At 37.2% G+C, this 18,703-nt stretch overlaps 1 protein-coding gene across 1 annotated transcript; it reads right to left on the bottom strand.

Annotated features, from left to right (window-relative positions):
- Positions 1-9,200: 9,200 nt before the first annotated feature.
- LOC131950632 (tribbles homolog 2) lies at positions 9,201-16,745 on the bottom strand. Its single transcript, XM_059312837.1, has 4 exons — positions 16,627-16,745; positions 14,189-15,617; positions 12,060-12,352; positions 9,201-11,856 (listed from the first exon to the last, which is right to left on the bottom strand). Exons 2-4 carry the CDS (start codon positions 14,453-14,455, stop codon positions 11,364-11,366), a joined length of 1,053 nt encoding a protein of 350 aa, XP_059168820.1. The 5' UTR covers positions 14,456-15,617; positions 16,627-16,745; the 3' UTR covers positions 9,201-11,363.
- Positions 16,746-18,703: the final 1,958 nt, after the last annotated feature.

Here is an 18,703-nt window from a genome sequence, read left to right on the forward strand (position 1 = left end):
TATGACACTATACAGCACTGTTAATTTCACTCATAAATTCTAACGTTTAAACCTAATGTTTATTTTGTTTTTCTATTCACCCGTTTAATGCAAGTGGTACGTTTTGAATATTTATCCTTTCATATTAAAAAATAAACCGGGAGTGATCTACCCTAACCTTTTTCGAATATTCTTATATGAAACAACAGGGGATGGCAACTTGGGATATAGGCATGATTTTAATCCATTTTAAATGCTTAAACTTTTTTTTAAAATAGAATGAAATCTCGTAGAAAAAAAAGAATTGCACAAAAAGTGAACGCCAAATAAAATGTGCATAGTAGTGCAGAATATTATGACTACTTTATAAATTCACATACGTTTTTTGAGAAATCAGAAATAGCAAAAATTACTACTTCCTGTCAACGGAAATTACTCAAAATTTGACAGAAGGTAGAGAATTAGATCTTTTACTTGTGAAATTTCATTTCTCTATCAAAAATAGTACTCAAGTTATAGGCTTTTTAAAAATTCAAAGTAGAAAAAGTTCCACTTCCGGTTATCGGAAATCGCCCAAAAGTTGATACGGATCTACGATTTTAATATTATACTCATATATGAAATTCATCAACCTAGCTGTAACGGTACTCAAGTTATCGTGTTTACAGACACACACACACACACACACACACACATAGAGAGAGAGAGAGAGAGAGAGAGAGAGAGAGAGAGAGAGAGAGAGAGATACGGACAAGATTGCAAAACTATGTTTTTCCGACTCAAATCCGTCGAGATTTGCAAAAATCTCGATTTTTTTTTGCACGATTACAAGATTTTCTATATATACGAGAAAGTAAAAATGTTAAATGACACGCACACACACTGAATCCCACTACTTGTAAAGTAAGGACTGACTAGGGGCCTTTTTGGGACTTTTAATTATTTCTATAATAGAAAAGAAACTGGATTTTCATTTACTATTTAAAACTATTTATATAAAACAAATAATTAAATTGCAATGTAAAAGTTTTAATTTTTTTTAAGAGGGAAAGGGCCCCTAAATGCCTCGGGCCCCTTTGCCTTGCTTACGCTAGCTTTACGGTAGCTTCGCCACTGATTATATATATATATATATATATATATATATATATATATATATATATATATATATATATATATATAATTAATACTAATAGTTTCGCTGTCTGTCTGTCTATCTGACAAGAACGCTCTGTCTGACAAGAACGCTCTGTCTGACAAGAACGCTCTAGAGAAAACACAAGGAATTTAAAAACATGCATAGTAATTCGAAAAACGAAGTATGACGTCGACACATTTAGCACAGAAAAGAAAATAATCTCAAGGCGGAAAGTGCACACATTAATATAATGACGTCATTGATTATCGCGTAAACATTGAATACAAAGGAAATGTTGTCTAATCTAAATGGTTTGCGTGAAGAGTTTCTTGCATACAATTCTTCGGGTAGGGGCGAAGCCCCACCCCACGCGTAAGAACGTCTGAGCCCCCCCCCCCCCCTCCCCAACTCAAAAGAAATTTCTTCATCGATACTCTATAATAAAATTACCGCCTAATTAATGTGTCTAATCTAAAAAGTGGTTTTCTTGCAATTTCTTTAATGCAATTCTTCGGGTAGTGTCTAAGCGCGACACCAGTGTTTCTTTCAGACTTTTTCCTCCCCGGAGAGGGGTGGGGGTACTTGAAATTTTCGGGGGCGGGTGTAGAATTTTCTGGGAGGGGGCGGACACTGGAAAAAGTATATAATTATATTTCGTTGAATGGGACGGTAGACATGTTTTTTGGGGGGTGGGGGTGGGGGTGGGGGGGTTGGGGTGGGGGGTGGTGTGTTTTGGGGGGGGGGGGGGGCTGGGGGGTGGGGGTAGTGTGGGGGGGTGGGTTGGTTTTAGTTTAGAGAAAAGAGACAGCACTATCAACCTAGCGCCCGGTGTATCCTTCCTCAACGGGCCATTTTTCTCGTATAATATAAGCGGGCTGTGTCTGTCCTTCCTTCCGTCCGTCATCGCTATAGATTTTGGGACTATAAAAGTAAACATTCGCACCATGCTGTGCTTTTCAGTGCACCGCAGTGTCTTATTATAAGTAATAGAGTACGGTTTGTTTATATAGCGGCATAGAGCTATTTTATAATTGCCACGGTTTTTACTCTTTCGCATAACGTCAAGAAAATATTAAATACACGCAAACTGCTAAAACGTATTAAAAAGATTAATGTCAAATATCATTTTCGTTTAGGTTCCCAGAAAAAGTGGATACATTTTAATAAGATAATAACAGTACGGTAGAAAAATCAAATTAATTTAACTCTTTTCTAATTTTGACAAAGGAGGTAATTTAAAAATACATTTAAACTCACGCTAATAAAAAATGTAAATGCAAATATACGTTCGTCATAGAAGGAATTAGTGTTGCAATAATATAATTAGCAAAATGTGAATGCAAATTATTCGGATGTGTAAGAGGAAATTATTGTTAGAAAATTATAATTAGCATGGATTGATAAAAGGCAATCTTTTATTTATTTTATTCACTGAATGTAGGCCCTACCGTTTATTACTTATAATTTTTAATCAACTATTCAGCACTATTATAGACGCGTCATCACGTTCATTAGGTGCGCAATGGTTTTAGTTATGAAACTCTATTGTAAATTTTTAAAATTTAAAGTACTGGAAAAAAATGCATGAATGGATAAAGTGAAATATTGTAGGTAAAACACGGATATTTTAAATACTGCCTATTATTTATGCTGATTTCTAATTATTATTCTATCTTTCGGGTTTTATAGGAGAGGCGTAGCGAGGGGGGCATATGTCCCCGGGTGCCGACCTTAGGGGGCGCCAAAGTGGGTTAAAAAATTTGCGAGGGGGGGGGGTGGTGGAAATCGAAAGTTTTAGGGCGGGGGGGGGGGGGGGAAGGGGTGCAAATCGAAAGTTTGAGGGGGGTGCAAATCACCGGAAAGGGCGCGATTTGGCGCTACGGGCTAGACTGTGAGCAATATGCCTGTATGATTGCATTTAAATTGTGTTTATGTTATGAGTGTTGTGTTTGTTTTTTCTTTTTTTTTTTTTTTTTTTTTTTTTTTGCGTTCGTTTGTGTTGTGTTTAGTTTTGTTCTGTTCCCAAGTTGGTACATTTAAAAAAGATTTACCGTGGCGGAGCACGGGATGCAGCTAGTATATATATATATATATATATATATATATATATATATATATATATATATATATATATATATATATATATATATATATATATATATATATATATATATTGATGTGGTCTAATATTGGCATCTGTTTGTGCATATAGTGGGGCGAAAAATTATGTCTACTAGCCCTGTGAATACTTTGTTATGCAATCTACCATTATTAAGACTGATTGAAGCTTAGAAGAATTATAGCATGAATAAATAAGTATTTTATACCACAGCAATAAATTGTATTTAGCAGCTCTTCAAAATTAAAGTTCAAAATAGAAGGGAGGTAAGCATGTTATAAACATACTTTCTAGTTATAAACATATTACCTCCCCTGTTCTACAAAATATTGAACAGCCATGAACCTACCAACAGCAGGAATATGTAGATCGGGTTGAACTTGGGACAAGACAAAAAAATCATAAAATATAATATAGGTGTCATATTATAGAGCCCGGCTTTGGTTACCGTACATTAAAGCTTGATGAAGAGGTCCGTCAATGAATGACGTCAAGCAATCCCCATGGTTGCCATGTCATACAATGCATACAGAATGGTTCAGCTCACACTGCCTACAGAATGATGGTTCAGCTTACACTGCCTACAGAATGATGGTTCAGCTTACACTGCCTACAGAATGATGGTTCAGCTTACACTGCCTACAGAATGATGGTTCAGTTCAGACTGCCTACAGAATGATGGTTCAGTTCAGACTGCCTACAGAATGATGGTTCAGCTTACACTGCCTACAGAATGATGGTTCAGTTCAGACTGCCTACAGAATGATGGTTCAGTTCAGACTGCCTACAGAATAATGTTTCAGCTTACACTGCCTACAGAATGATGGTTCAGCTTACACTGCCTACAGAATGATGGTTCAGTTCAGACTGCCTACAGAATGATGGTTCAGTTCAGACTGCCTACAGAATGATGGTTCAGCTTACACTGCCTACAGAATGATGGTTCAGTTCAGACTGCCTACAGAATGATGGTTCAGCTTACACTGCCTATAGAATGATGGTTCAGCTCACACTGCCTACAGAATGATGGTTCAGCTTACACTGCCTACAGAATGATGGTTCAGCTTACACTGCCTACAGAATGATGGTTCAGCTTACACTGCCTACAGAATGATGGTTCAGTTCAGACTGCCTACAGAATGATGGTTCAGTTCAGACTGCCTACAGAATGATGGTTCAGCTTACACTGCCTACAGAATGATGGTTCAGTTCAGACTGCCTACAGAATGATGGTTCAGCTTACACTGCCTATAGAATGATGGTTTAGCTCACACTGCCTACAGAATGATGGTTCAGCTTACACTGCCTACAGAATGATGGTTCAGCTTACACTGCCTACAGAATGATGGTTCAGCTTACACTGCCTACAGAATGATGGTTCAGTTCAGACTGCCTACAGAATGATTCAGTTCAGACTGCCTACAGAATGATGGTTCAGCTTACACTGCCTACAGAATGATGGTTCAGCTTACACTGCCTACAGAATGATGGTTCAGTTCAGACTGCCTACAGAATGATGGTTCAGTTCAGACTGCCTACAGAATGATGGTTCAGCTTACACTGCCTACAGAATGATGGTTCAGCTTACACTGCCTACAGAATGATGGTTCAGTTCAGACTGCCTACAGAATGATGGTTCAGTTCAGACTGCCTACAGAATGATGGTTCAGCTTACACTGCCTACAGAATGATGGTTCAGCTCACACTGCCTACAGAATGATGGTTCAGTTCAGACTGCCTACAGAATGGTTCAGCTCACACTGCCTACAGAATGATGGTTCAGCTCACACTGCCTACAGAATGATGGTTCAGCTTACACTGCCTACAGAATGATGGTTCAGCTTAGACTGCCTACAGAATGATGGTTCAGTTCAGACTGCCTACAGAATGATGGTTCAGTTCAGACTGCCTACAGAATGATGGTTCAGCTTACACTGCCTATAGAATGATGGTTCAGTTCAGACTGCCTACAGAATGATGGTTCAGTTCAGACTGCCTACAGAATGATGGTTCAGCTTACACTGCCTACAGAATGATGGTTCAGCTTACACTGCCTACAGAATGATGGTTCAGTTCAGACTGCCTACAGAATGATGGTTCAGTTCAGACTGCCTACAGAATGATGGTTCAGCTTACACTGCCTACAGAATGATGGTTCAGCTTACACTGCCTACAGAATGATGGTTCAGTTCAGACTGCCTACAGAATGATGGTTCAGTTCAGACTGCCTACAGAATGATGGTTCAGCTTACACTGCCTACAGAATGATGGTTCAGCTTACACTGCCTACAGAATGATGGTTCAGTTCAGACTGCCTACAGAATGATGGTTCAGTTCAGACTGCCTACAGAATGATGGTTCAGCTTACACTGCCTACAGAATGATGGTTCAGCTCACACTGCCTACAGAATGATGGTTCAGTTCAGACTGCCTACAGAATGGTTTAGCTCACACTGCCTACAGAATGATGGTTCAGCTCACACTGCCTACAGAATGATGGTTCAGCTTACACTGCCTACAGAATGATGGTTCAGCTTAGACTGCCTACAGAATGATGGTTCAGTTCAGACTGCCTACAGAATGATGGTTCAGTTCAGACTGCCTACAGAATGATGGTTCAGCTTACACTGCCTACAGAATGATGGTTCAGTTCAGACTGCCTACAGAATGATGGTTCAGTTCAGACTGCCTACAGAATGATGGTTCAGCTTACACTGCCTACAGAATGATGGTTCAGCTTACACTGCCTACAGAATGATGGTTCAGTTCAGACTGCCTACAGAATGATGGTTCAGTTCAGACTGCCTACAGAATGATGGTTCAGCTTACACTGCCTACAGAATGATGGTTCAGTTCAGACAGCCTACAGAATGATGGTTCAGCTTACACTGCCTATAGAATGATGGTTCAGCTCACACTGCCTACAGAATGATGGTTCAGCTTACACTGCCTACAGAATGATGGTTCAGCTTACACTGCCTACAGGATGATGGTTCAGCTTACACTGCCTACAGAATGATGGTTCAGTTCAGACTGCCTACAGAATGATGGTTCAGTTCAGACTGCCTACAGAATGATGGTTCAGCTTACACTGCCTACAGAATGATGGTTCAGCTTACACTGCCTACAGAATGATGGTTCAGCTTACACTGCCTACAGAATGATGGTTCAGTTCAGACTGCCTACAGAATGATGGTTCAGTTCAGACTGCCTACAGAATGATGGTTCAGCTTACACTGCCTACAGAATGATGGTTCAGTTCAGACTGCCTACAGAATGATGGTTCAGCTTACACTGCCTACAGAATGATGGTTCAGCTTACACTGACTACAGAATGATGGTTCAGTTCAGACTGCCTACAGAATGATGGTTCAGCTTACACTGCCTACAGAATGATGGTTCAGTTCAGACTGCCTACAGAATGATGGTTCAGTTCAGACTGCCTACAGAATGATGGTTCAGCTTACACTGCCTACAGAATGATGGTTCAGTTCAGACTGCCTACAGAATGATGGTTCAGTTCAGACTGCCTACAGAATGATGGTTCAGCTTACACTGTCTACAGAATGATGGTTCAGTTCAGACTGCCTACAGAATGATGGCTCAGTTCAGACTGCCTACAGAATGATGGTTCAGCTCAGCCTACAGAATGATGGTTCAGTTCAGATCAGACTGCCTACAGAATGATGGTTCAGTTCAACTCAGACTGTCTACAGAATGATGGTTCAGTTCAGAGTGCCTACAGAATGATGGTTCAGCTCAGACTGCCTACAGAATGATGGTTCAGCTTAGACTGCCTACAGAATGATGGTTCAGCTCAGCCTACAGAATGATGGTTTAGTTCAGACTGTCTACAGAATGATGGTTCAGCTTACACTGCCTACAGAATGATGGTTCAGTTCAGACTGTCTACAGAATGATGGTTCAGCTCAGACTGCCTACAGAATGATGGTTCAGCTTAGACTGCCTACAGAATGATGGTTCAGCTCAGCCTACAGAATGATGGTTTAGTTCAGACTGTCTACAGAATGATGGTTCAGCTTACACTGCCTACAGAATGATGGTTCAGTTCAGACTGTCTACAGAATGATGGTTCAGCTTACACTGCCTACAGAATGATGGTTCAGCTTAGACTGCCTATAGAATGATGGTTCAGACTGCCTACAGAATGATGGTTCAGTTCAGACTGTCTACAGAATGATGGTTCAGCTTACACTGCCTATAGAATGATGGTTCAGCTTACACTGCCTACAGAATGAAGGTTCAGTTCAGACTGCCTACAGAATGATGGTTCAGCTTACACTGCCTACAGAATGATGGTTCAGCTTACACTGCCTACAGAATGATGGTTCAGCTTACACTGCCTACAGAATGATGGTTCAGCTTACACTGCCTACAGAATGATGGTTCAGCTTACACTGCCTACAGAATGATGGTTCAGCTTTGACTGCCTACAGAATGATGGTTCAGACTGCCTACAGAATGATGGTTCAGCTTACACTGCCTACAGAATGATGGTTCAGCTTAGACTGCCTACAGAATGATGGTTCAGCTCAGCCTACAGAATGATGGCTCAGCTCAGACTGCTCACAAAGTTAGCTTAACTTTTATTGATACAAAGAGCCATTTTATTTTAACACGTTTTTCTTAACTCAGCTTCGCGTTTGTGGATGTGTTTGTTGTTAAAATTGACATCGAAAATTAGCCCACTTCTTATTGCTCTATAGATCTGAAATTTGGCGTGCAGGTTACTTTCGCCTAACAATTTCAGATGCAATCATAAAAACTAGCAATTAGAGACCGTAATAAGCTTAATTTAATTACGCCCTAAGGACCATAAAATTGAGGACATGATTTCTAAAGATACCGACAAGACTGAAGACCTATTGACACAGTTACTTCGGCCCCAATCGATGTGAGCGCGCTGACCGTGATCGTATAGTGGTTAGTACTTCGCGTTGTGGCCGCGACAACCCAGGTTCGAATCCTGGTCGCTCAAGATTTTTAGTCCGTGTATTTATAAACACTTAGTCAAGTCATACTTAATCAAGTCATTGGATAAAGTAGAAAATAAACTATATAAAAAACTTTTTTTAAAAACCACGTTTTTCATGTGTAGCAACGGACTAAAGAGGAGAAAATAAAATACTTAAAAAAAACTTTTTAAAAAACCACGTTTTTCTTGTGGACTAAAAAGTAGAAAATAACTATTTACATACATTTGATGACAAAAAACGTGGGTCGGGAAATTTGATGGTGAACGTACCCACGTTTTTTGTCATCAAATGTATGTAAATAGTTATTTTCTACTTTTTAGTCCACAAGAAAAACGTGGTTTTTTAAAAAGTTTTTTTTAAGTATTTTATTACTTCTCTGCCCTCTCCATTGTTTTACAATGTCCTAAAGATTTTAAAACAAGACTAAAAATAATTTCTTACAATTAAAGAATGTTCTATATAGAAATAGAACAAATTCTGTACTATATAATGGCTTCAGAAAGCATTCATGGAATTCATCTGTTGCTAGTCTTATCACCCTTGCCCTAGCTGTTTCCAGAACAATAAAATTAGAATCTTAATCTAGAAACAGTGATAACTGCAGAATAATAAAATAAATAAAAATACAACAGGATTTTCCTACCAGTATTTTCATCAGACGCAATTAAAACGAGTATCAACCAAATACTTTAAAAATTGTGAACTATATAGGAAAAACCAAAGTGACAGGTCCTAAGGCATTTGAGCATTGTCGAAGATGTTAGGGCATTATCAATGTAAGAGACAGCGAAGTTTGGTTAAAAAATTAATTATCTATAATCTTAGTATAATTCTGAATCTGAAAGTAAAGCTAACACAAGACTTAAATATTACCCTAAAAAATCAGCGAGTCACTTTTCTTATTTCACCATACAATAAGATACTAAAAACATACTATAACACTTCATCATCAATAACAAACAATTCCGCATTTGAAAAATCATATTTATTTTATCCAATGACGGTAAACAATGTGTCCTCTGCATTAAAAAATGGTATGACATGGTAATAAAGACAATGATCAATTAAGATACAGTCATAAAAACTAAAGCATGCCAATTTCTCACACAATAGTGCCAGCTTCAATCAGACAATCTTACTAAATAATTTTAAAGTTGATGACATCACAGGAATAAAATACTAACAACAAAAAATTAAAAAAACAACAGCTATAATAATACATCATAAATAGAATGTAATGGCGTTAACATGTTTCATGATCTGTGAAATATCTGTTCTTTCAGAAGAGTGTAAAACGTAGAAAAAAAATGTCACAGGGATTTGAAACATTTAGTTGTAGGAAATACACTCAAGTTGGTATCAGTAATGAATCCCATACAATACCTCACTCCTGTAATCCCAATCAACCGCAGCTTGTAGCTAAAGTACTGTCCAAATCCATCAGAAATACGAGATCAGAAAAAATGAAATCAACCACATATCATCAGTCAATCAGTTTTTATATCAATGTGTACCATTGGTCTCCATCTTCACATGTAATTTATACTGTACAATGTAAATGCCTTCACTTGACTCATGTTGCTCTTAGTTTTTATTAAATTGTCTCTATCACAAAACTAGCTACAGGCAGTTCAATATCTGCCAGCCCAGCTTATAATTCATATCATATTGCTAAGCTGCTGTTCGTCATTAATGACCATGTTTGTGAGTGAATAAATTAAATACTAGCATATAGCTTTATCATGTCCATTGCACATGTACAATATTTATGGCACTAGAACAGTTTGCTTTTAATAAAGTAGTAAAACCTTTAAAACATTGCAACTATTACATTAGTATAAGTAATCTTGCAGACACAATTTTCTTCTGATAGTGGTCCATACAAACTTGCATTGAGATTGTATCATTGATTGTATTCCTCTCCATGAGAATTTAGTGTCATAGTGCTGTGCTGACACAGCATTTTATCATGTAATGAAGTCCAGTAAATCCTGCTCCTAATGTTACACAGAATCAACCACCTAGCCTAGCATGTAGGCGAGGCCTCCTCAAAGTATTGTCCTGTTTCACTTCCATACAACACAAGCAGGTTCAAACAGCTGGAGCAAGCACTTGATGCCCTGACAGCAGTAATATTTTGTTCATTGCTTTCATAATTGCCTGAGAAAAATCTTCACATGGATTGCATCATCAGCAATGGCAAGATTCACATTGACAACAGACTGATTGCTTGAAAACACTCACACAACCTTTCTCCACTTCTTTAACCAAAATCTTACAATAAATTAAAAACTCTTCTTGATACCACTTCATGGGATTCAGAAGTCATTTTTTTTTTGTTTTTTCTGTTTAAATTAACTAATACCATTACATAAAGTAAACAATAACATTGGATTACATTTAGTATAGTGAGTGATATGATGAAAAGATGATTTTACAAAACTAAAGCAACATGCAAATCCCTAATGAGTGCCATTTTATCACTTTTAGAGATCTTCATTATTGGATTATTTAGATATTTTAATGTACGCAATTTTTTTTTTGCTAATGGTTATGTAAGAATTTCTGATCATATTCCACTATAGTTAAAAATAAATAGAAACGAAAAAAAAAAAACAATTTTAGCTCCAGATCAAGCTTTGAAGTAACTTCTGCCCCATATATATCACAGAGTATCATGTACAAAAGTAAATTAAATAATCGACAAGTTGGTTAAATCATCAACAAGTTGATCTTAAACAGAAAAAGGGTGCCAAAAAAAAAGGTAATGTGTTTCCTGCTTACAGTAGCCTACATGGTTATAACACACACAATTTTTTTTTTTACTTTTTTTAATGATTGTATACTTCAAAGATGAAACTCTCAGATTAGGTAATTGAAAAGTTAAATTTAAAAATAAGTATTAAAATTGAAAGTTTATCAAATTCTAGCTGCACATTACCAACCATCAAACATAACATGAACTACTGCCTACAGCAGATGCTCAACGTCAGTCTAGTAACATTAGGTTTGGTTAAACCACAGTAAAACAACAAACTGTCCAAAAACATCTTTGAGATGAAAATCCTGGGTATAATGAAATCAGATGTTTAACAGATAATGGTGGGGCTAAGAAGCTAAGAAGACCAGCCTAGTTTGGTAGAGAAGAATCTAGAGACACATCATCCAAGTGGTACTCGTAATCTGGCACGGTTTGGTCCACACCCTTCTGTACAACTACAGGCCTGTTGGGTGGCTCCACCATCAGGGGCCGAGTAAACCACGGGTGGTCCAGAGCTTCAGCAGCACTCAACCTCTCGCTAGGCTCACGGCGTAGAAGGTTACGCACCAGGCACTTAGCTCTAGCTGGGACTGAATCCGGAATCTTATAAGCGCCACGCCTGATTTTCCCAAACAACACGATGGGCTCTCTGTCATGGAAAGGGTAACGACCAACGAGCATGGTGTAGATCATAACACCTAAGCTCCACAAGTCAGCACATTTCCCTGAGTAGCCGTTGCGTGCAGACAGAATTTCTGGACTGACATAAGCAGGGCAGCCATGTTTGTCTGTCAGGGTGTCAGAAGCGTTTTCATTTTCTAGAATGATGGCATCATCTAGGCCGTCAAGACGCAATTCAGTTCTGAAAAAAATAGAAGTTTTTCATCTTTATAATAACCATATGATACTATAAAGATTAAGTGAAATTCAAATGTAAATACAACAAAAGGTAACTTAAGTTGAGTGAAATTTCTTTTTAGTTACTAACCTATGAAATACACTTATCTGAAAACTATTAGTTCTGAATATTTTTCTGTTCAAAAGAAACTGTCAAGTTTAACTTACCTCTCAGCATTTTTAAAGACAAATTTTCTCAGCTTAAGATCCCGCAGTATAACACCATTCTCGTGACAGTGGTTGACTGCAGAAACTATCTGGCGAGCAAGATCTCGAGCCTCAGCCTGTTTCAACTTCTTTTTCTCCCTAACATACGAGTGCAAGTCTCCATAGCCTCTCTCAAAGAATACATAAGCTGATGTTTCACCAAGAATGATCTCCCAAGTGTTGGCTATGTTTGGATGGCCGTCAGTTGCCAGGTATGGAGCTATTGCTTGCCTATATTTACCTATAGGTAGCACCTGAAAATAAAATAACAACATTCAGAAAAATGATAGCTTCAAATTTGATCTACCTTATAACACTACACTAGTTGAAAATTTTAGAACTTTTTAAAAGTTTCAATAAATATAACAATTGACTCACATACGTTTGATATGATAAGCCTTACTAAAATAAAAACAAATACACGCTAAATTTAATATTCAAGCGAGACAGTACGTTAACTTAAAGGTCATCATTCTATGTGAACTACATTGTTTCTTTTAAAGACCTTCATAACGCTGACCGAATCACTATCTCGTAAATGTCATGCACTTAAATGACCCCTTTTGACCCCACCGCCTCATAGGAATGTTAATCTTCCTATACGTCCGGTCAGACAGCTGCCAGTGACGGCCTATCTTTTGTGGCGGTCGACTGGCCCACCGAACAAAGAGGCCGTCATCCCGCTTCAACACCTCCCCTCCACCACAACCAAATACATGTCTATGCCAACCTAACCGGTGCTAAAATATCACGTAGGCTAGCTTTAGAGAATTACTCATAATTAGAAAACGTCAAGATAGTATTTTCTTTTTTAACACTCTTGTGCTGAATGAAGATTTTAAGTTCTAACCAATGCTGTAACACCGCTCTAGTTTAAAAACGCGCACATAACGTAGCCTAAGGAATCATGCGAGACGAGCCTAACGGGATAAAAATAACACACCGCGTCAGAGCTCTACTTCCTTTCATAACGTTAAGCACAGTAGCTCGTGGTACAGGCCTAACTGATGTAACCAGAAGTGAAAAGCGTAGGGCGGGCAAACCGTTGTTTCCATCATTAGACTTTCCCTAGCCTAAACATTACTTTGCCAATTTAAGTGTACGCGAAGTAGTTTGACTAAACTAGAATATGTGTTGTTCTTTTTTTTTTTTTTAAATTTAGCCTAGAATCTAGAGATCTAGATTTTTGATTTTTAAAAATTACTTCGTTCACACCCCACAACCAGAAGGGAAACTATTGCCATTGAATTGGTCTTTAATAAATTGTTCTTAGTCTTACGTGAACTTTAGATCTTTATCTTTTATCCAAAATTGATCGACATCTATACAATACATTCTTAGCGATGTCATCAAGAAGAGGGGGGGGGGGGGATTGTTGGTGAAGATATTAAAAATATTGTTTCACTTTTCAATTAGTATTTTGTTTAACTTTAATGTGCTATATTATAGTTGACATTTGCTAGTAATATTGAATAGGTCTACTTGACTACTAACACTACTATTTAAAATATTTGTTGACACGAATATAAAAAAACATAGATCAGGCCCAAATTTTATGTTTATTAGGGTAGACTGCAAAATATTTTTTAAGGTTGCTATCCTTGTGGATATTTTATTTTTTTCTTGAAGTTTGGTGTAGGCCTTTCCTATAAAAAATTAATGATTTAGTAAGTAGCCAAACATTGTTATTTAATCTGGCTGAGAGAAGACCTAATAAATTTTCAATTGAATGAACCAGTTTGGCTGTTCTTAGACCTGTATGTTTGTGTGCATGCTTAAACTTCAAGTGTCTAGACTTCTAGAGAAAAAGAAACTAATAAAATTAATAGCTTATAGATCTATATATATAGTATAGGTTTGATGATTTACCTTGGTTAGAATTGTATGAATTAGGAATCTATAGGCCCTAGGCCTATTCATTAAATAAGAGAGGCCTGTATTTAAATGTTTAACTTTAAACCAACACAATTGAAGGTGACAATAAGGTACCTCCAATAGCTAAAATTATAGAACACCTGTTTGATAGTTTAAGAGCATAGGCCCATATAACTATAATATATATTTTAGATGGGCCCCTAAACCTAACTTACCTTGCAAATAAATTCCTCTCCATTGATCTTATTTATTGCAGTACAATTTTCATTAGATGGGTTGGCTTGATGTATAATATATTTTCCAATCTGAAGGTATTGGTCTTGAACTGGTGCCAATCCATTTTCAGAATGAAAAAATGATGGGGGCGAACATGGCTGTAAATCAGGTGATAAACTATTTAAGTCAGGTGGTTGTTCATATTCCACTTTCTTTTTGGGGCCATGACTTATCTGCAGTCGTGGCCGTTGACGCTGTAGGTTCATAGAACCAACTGGGAATGGTAGGGAATAAAAAAGTGGACAAGAACAACACTAACAGGTTGCGCTAATTAGTGTAATGGTCCGGAATCCTGAAATCACAGATGTATTTGATGTAATGTACACTAGTATTTACAAATAATATGCACAATGTAGCACCAAAGGTTATCAAGGTAAACAATTACTGAATGCTGCCTGGTATATGTCTTTTGACAAGTCAAGTGTCAAATGTGAGCACCTGACTTGAAAGTAGATTGAGGTAGAGGAGGTATTCCGGCCATTTTGAAATGTTAAATTGTTAGTAGAATAAATCACAAGTTGCTGAAGACACTCAAGTTTTTCATGATAACAATGACACTAACACACGAGTCACATGTAATTAAAGTCCTTTGCTGACTGAATAATGATAAAATATGTGCCATTTTCAGTTACAAATGATTATGCAATACTAGTCTAAATCTCAAAAAGTTAAGTCAGGTAAGTCAAAAAAGGTGAGACACAAGTGTCAAACTCCTTGGAAATGGCGAATAAATTTCACATACACATTTTCATAATTCAGAATAGGAATAGTTACACTAAAAGTTAAAAGTGTTTCATGATAGCCATTACACCAGCAAGTGTAAGCTTATGTCAGGCGAATATCACAATACAACGCAATCCGTTATAAACAAAGACGCAGTTGAATATTATGATGAAATAACACAGCAAGCTGTAGAAAAATCCAGAAGTCTTTTCAACTAGAAGCTGTATTCCATTTTAATTCTTGAAAATATGAAAGAATATTTTGTTATAACCTCATGCTGTTGTAGTTCAATGTACTGTATACAGCTGTTGGGTGGCGGTTACATCAAAGAGTGGAATCTGAATGACTCACCAACCCGTCCCTTTCTGTCTGCTCTCGATCTTTCTGAACTCAAACAAAATGTGTCAAGTCAATAAATAACACACGAAAGAACAATTGTTGTAAAAATTTGGTTTGATTCAATCTTGACAATCCAGCAGTTATTTTGGATCTTGTTTTAAACCTAGGAAGGGTTGCATTAACCGCCCCTCCGAGTTTTAAAACAGCACAAGTAAAGAATCAACCGACGACGCCATAATGAATCTTGGAGTGACACGGTATATTGCAATCACTCAGGCAGGATGTGCTTTCTCTTGTATTCGTGCGCTGAAAAAAATAAACAGAGGATTTTTTTCAATTTAACCTAAGTTAAAATCTACTTCACAGCAAATATTATTTCTAAATGTTACTTTTTTTATATATTATAACAGATTGTCCTAAGTTTTGCTGTTTACATTCAAAAGTACTTCTTTTTTTGTTAAAGAAAAATGAAACTATGGTTTCTAGCCACGTGACTAATGACGCAGGGAATTCCCAATATTTTACCTTATATGGAAGACTAAATATAACTAAGTCATGCTGAAGTCATGGGTTTCAGAGCAAAAAAAAATAGTTTAACGTCGTAGTTGTTTTTTTTTTTTTTTTTTCATCACTTTATGCAACCGCTATAAATGTTTAGTATAACATCATCACTTAAGAATCAAATTGAATCTTAATTATGATAGGTGTTTATTTTTGTGTAGGAACTTTTAGCGCAAAAGCGAAATTCGATGTCACCAACATTACTATATTTTAATTTTTAATAGCATTTGAAAACATGAACAAAGTACGCATGTTTTTAATGTATGCCTACAAATATTGCAGGCTCGTAATTATTTTTTCTTTCAATTAGAAAATATAGCCTATATAGGTATATATATATATATATATATATATATATATATATATATATATATATATATATATATATATATATATATATATTATATATATATATATATATATATATATATATATATATATATATATATATATATATATATAGTATGTTAATATTTTGCAGGATATTTGCGGGGGTAACATTTAGCGTCATTTAGGATTAATAGTGGCGAATGCACGTTAACACCTTGCCTCCCCCCCCCCCCTCCATTTATGTGATAAATATTGCGGGGATGGGGGGGGATATGGCAAATTAAAAACTTTTCAGAAAAAAAAAGAAAAAATATTAACTGCAATTTTTTTTAATTATAAAACCAACAGTAAAATACTTTTTTAAAGAGTTATTTTAAATCGAATTTCTATTATGCTTTAAAATTATCGTTGTATATCTACTTACTTTTACTATGTTTTTCGATATTGCAAAGAATATCTATTATTAAGAATATTCTAGCTTTATATTATATAACCTAAAAATTTATTATGGCCACGTAACACTACCCGATAGCCCCACGTCTAAAAAGGTTAAAAATAGAATGGGCTCGCGCAAAATGTGTGTATGAATGGATCCATTGAAGTAGAGACTACGCGTTGCTGAAAGAACAGCGAACGGCGTTGTTGATACTTTGTCGAAAAACTATTGGCTTAAATTTGTCATGTGACCTTCTATACTTGAAAACGCTCCACGTCGCTCGTATTTTCTCAGCTGATGAAATAGCTGGCAATGACATTGTACCAACCCAGTACATTGCTCGCATTTGAGAAATTCGTGACGCTAGTCTCGTTCCACCCATAACTGTTTATTTCATCATAACATGTTTTCATTGAATTGTATTATTATTGTAATAAGAGACTTTAATTACTAGCATTTCTTTATTTTAGTTTGTAATTATTCATTTTTTATTTAAATCGGTTTAATTTTGTTTTAGATTCTAAGTAAAGTTTATTCCGATTGCATGCTTTTTCTTTCAATAATTAATAGGCCTATTTATTAATATGAATCCTCTAATATGGGTCAGTGACCTCTCTTGCATTGCTCTATATTCTTATAAATGTATTTTTTAATAATCTAGATCTATGGCCATTACTCACCCCTACCCCCCCCCTTCCCCACACATAGAGGCGTAGCGAGGGGACGGGGGGGGGGGACATACGTCCCCGGGTGCCGACCTTGGGGGGGGGGGGGGGGCGCCAAATTGAAAGTTTGGGGGGGGGGGGTGCAAATGAAAAGTTCGAGGGGGGGGTGCAAATCGAAAGTTTGTCCCCGGGCGCCGGGAAGGGTCGCTACGCCTCTGCACATACACTTGCGTATTATCGCCCCAAGTAGTAATTACATAGAAGGTACCCTCGTGATATAGTTAAATCTTTCTAGCATATTTTCCTATTACTGGCACAGTGAATCTAATCAACTCATATTAATAAACATTGAACCTAACGTTGATGAAAAACAAACGGGACAAAAATGTTTTAATAAATGTGATCAATAATAAACCTACCTTTGTAAGGGGGTCACAAGTTGGTCATTGTGTTAAGAAAGAAGGGGTGGGGGAGTCATAAGATGGTCACATGGAGTACATGGGATGGGGGGGGGGGCATATTTTGGTCCCATGGGGATTGGGAGGGGAAGGGCATTGGTTGGTCGGAGTACATGAGGATGGGCGGGGGGGGGGGGCTTGGTTGGTCATATGGAGTACTTTGTGGGGGGGGGGGGGGTCATAAGTAGGTCACATGGAGTACGTGGTGGGAGGGGAATTGGTTAGTCACATGGAATATATAGGGATGGGGCGGGGGATAAGTTGGTCACATGGAGTCCGTAGTGGGGGGGGGGGGGTCATAAGTAGGTCACATGGAGAACGTGTCTGTTGCTAATCAGTGCCTAACTACGTAGTATCGTTTTAAATTAGTTTTTCTTTTTGTCAAATGATCAGGCTGGTCAAAACGGTAGTTTTCTCCCCCCCACCCCCCCCCACCCCACACAATTGAAACACATGACAGAATTAAGCTCCATCTCTCTAACTAAACTGTCGCCTATACCTCACACACGGGTATTGATTATTCATAACTTAAATGAGCCGTTATGTGCCATTGAGCTGCGAATATTGTCGCGGTAAAAAGAATCTCTATAACAGGAAGATAAAAATACATTAGATGGCTCCAGTCCAGTTGTGGTCCGTATTGAACCAGAATTGAACCAGAATTGAACCAGTATTTTACCAGAATTGAACCAGAATTGAACCAGAATTGAACCAGAATTGAACCAGAATTGAACCAGAATTGAACCAGAATTGAACCAGAATTGAACCAGAATTGAACCAGAATTGAACCAGAATTGAACCAGAATTGAACCAGAATTGAACCAGAATTTTACCAGAATTTTACCAGAATTTTACCAGAATTTTACCAGAATTTTACCAGAATTTTACCAGAATTTTACCAGAATTTTACCAGAAATTTACCTGAATTTTACCAGAATTTTA

The sequence above is a fragment of the Physella acuta genome, unplaced genomic scaffold, assembly GCF_028476545.2.
Source record: "Physella acuta isolate Inbredline_101_S28 unplaced genomic scaffold, ASM2847654v3 ptg000774l, whole genome shotgun sequence".
Taxonomy (NCBI): Eukaryota; Metazoa; Mollusca; class Gastropoda; family Physidae; genus Physella; species Physella acuta.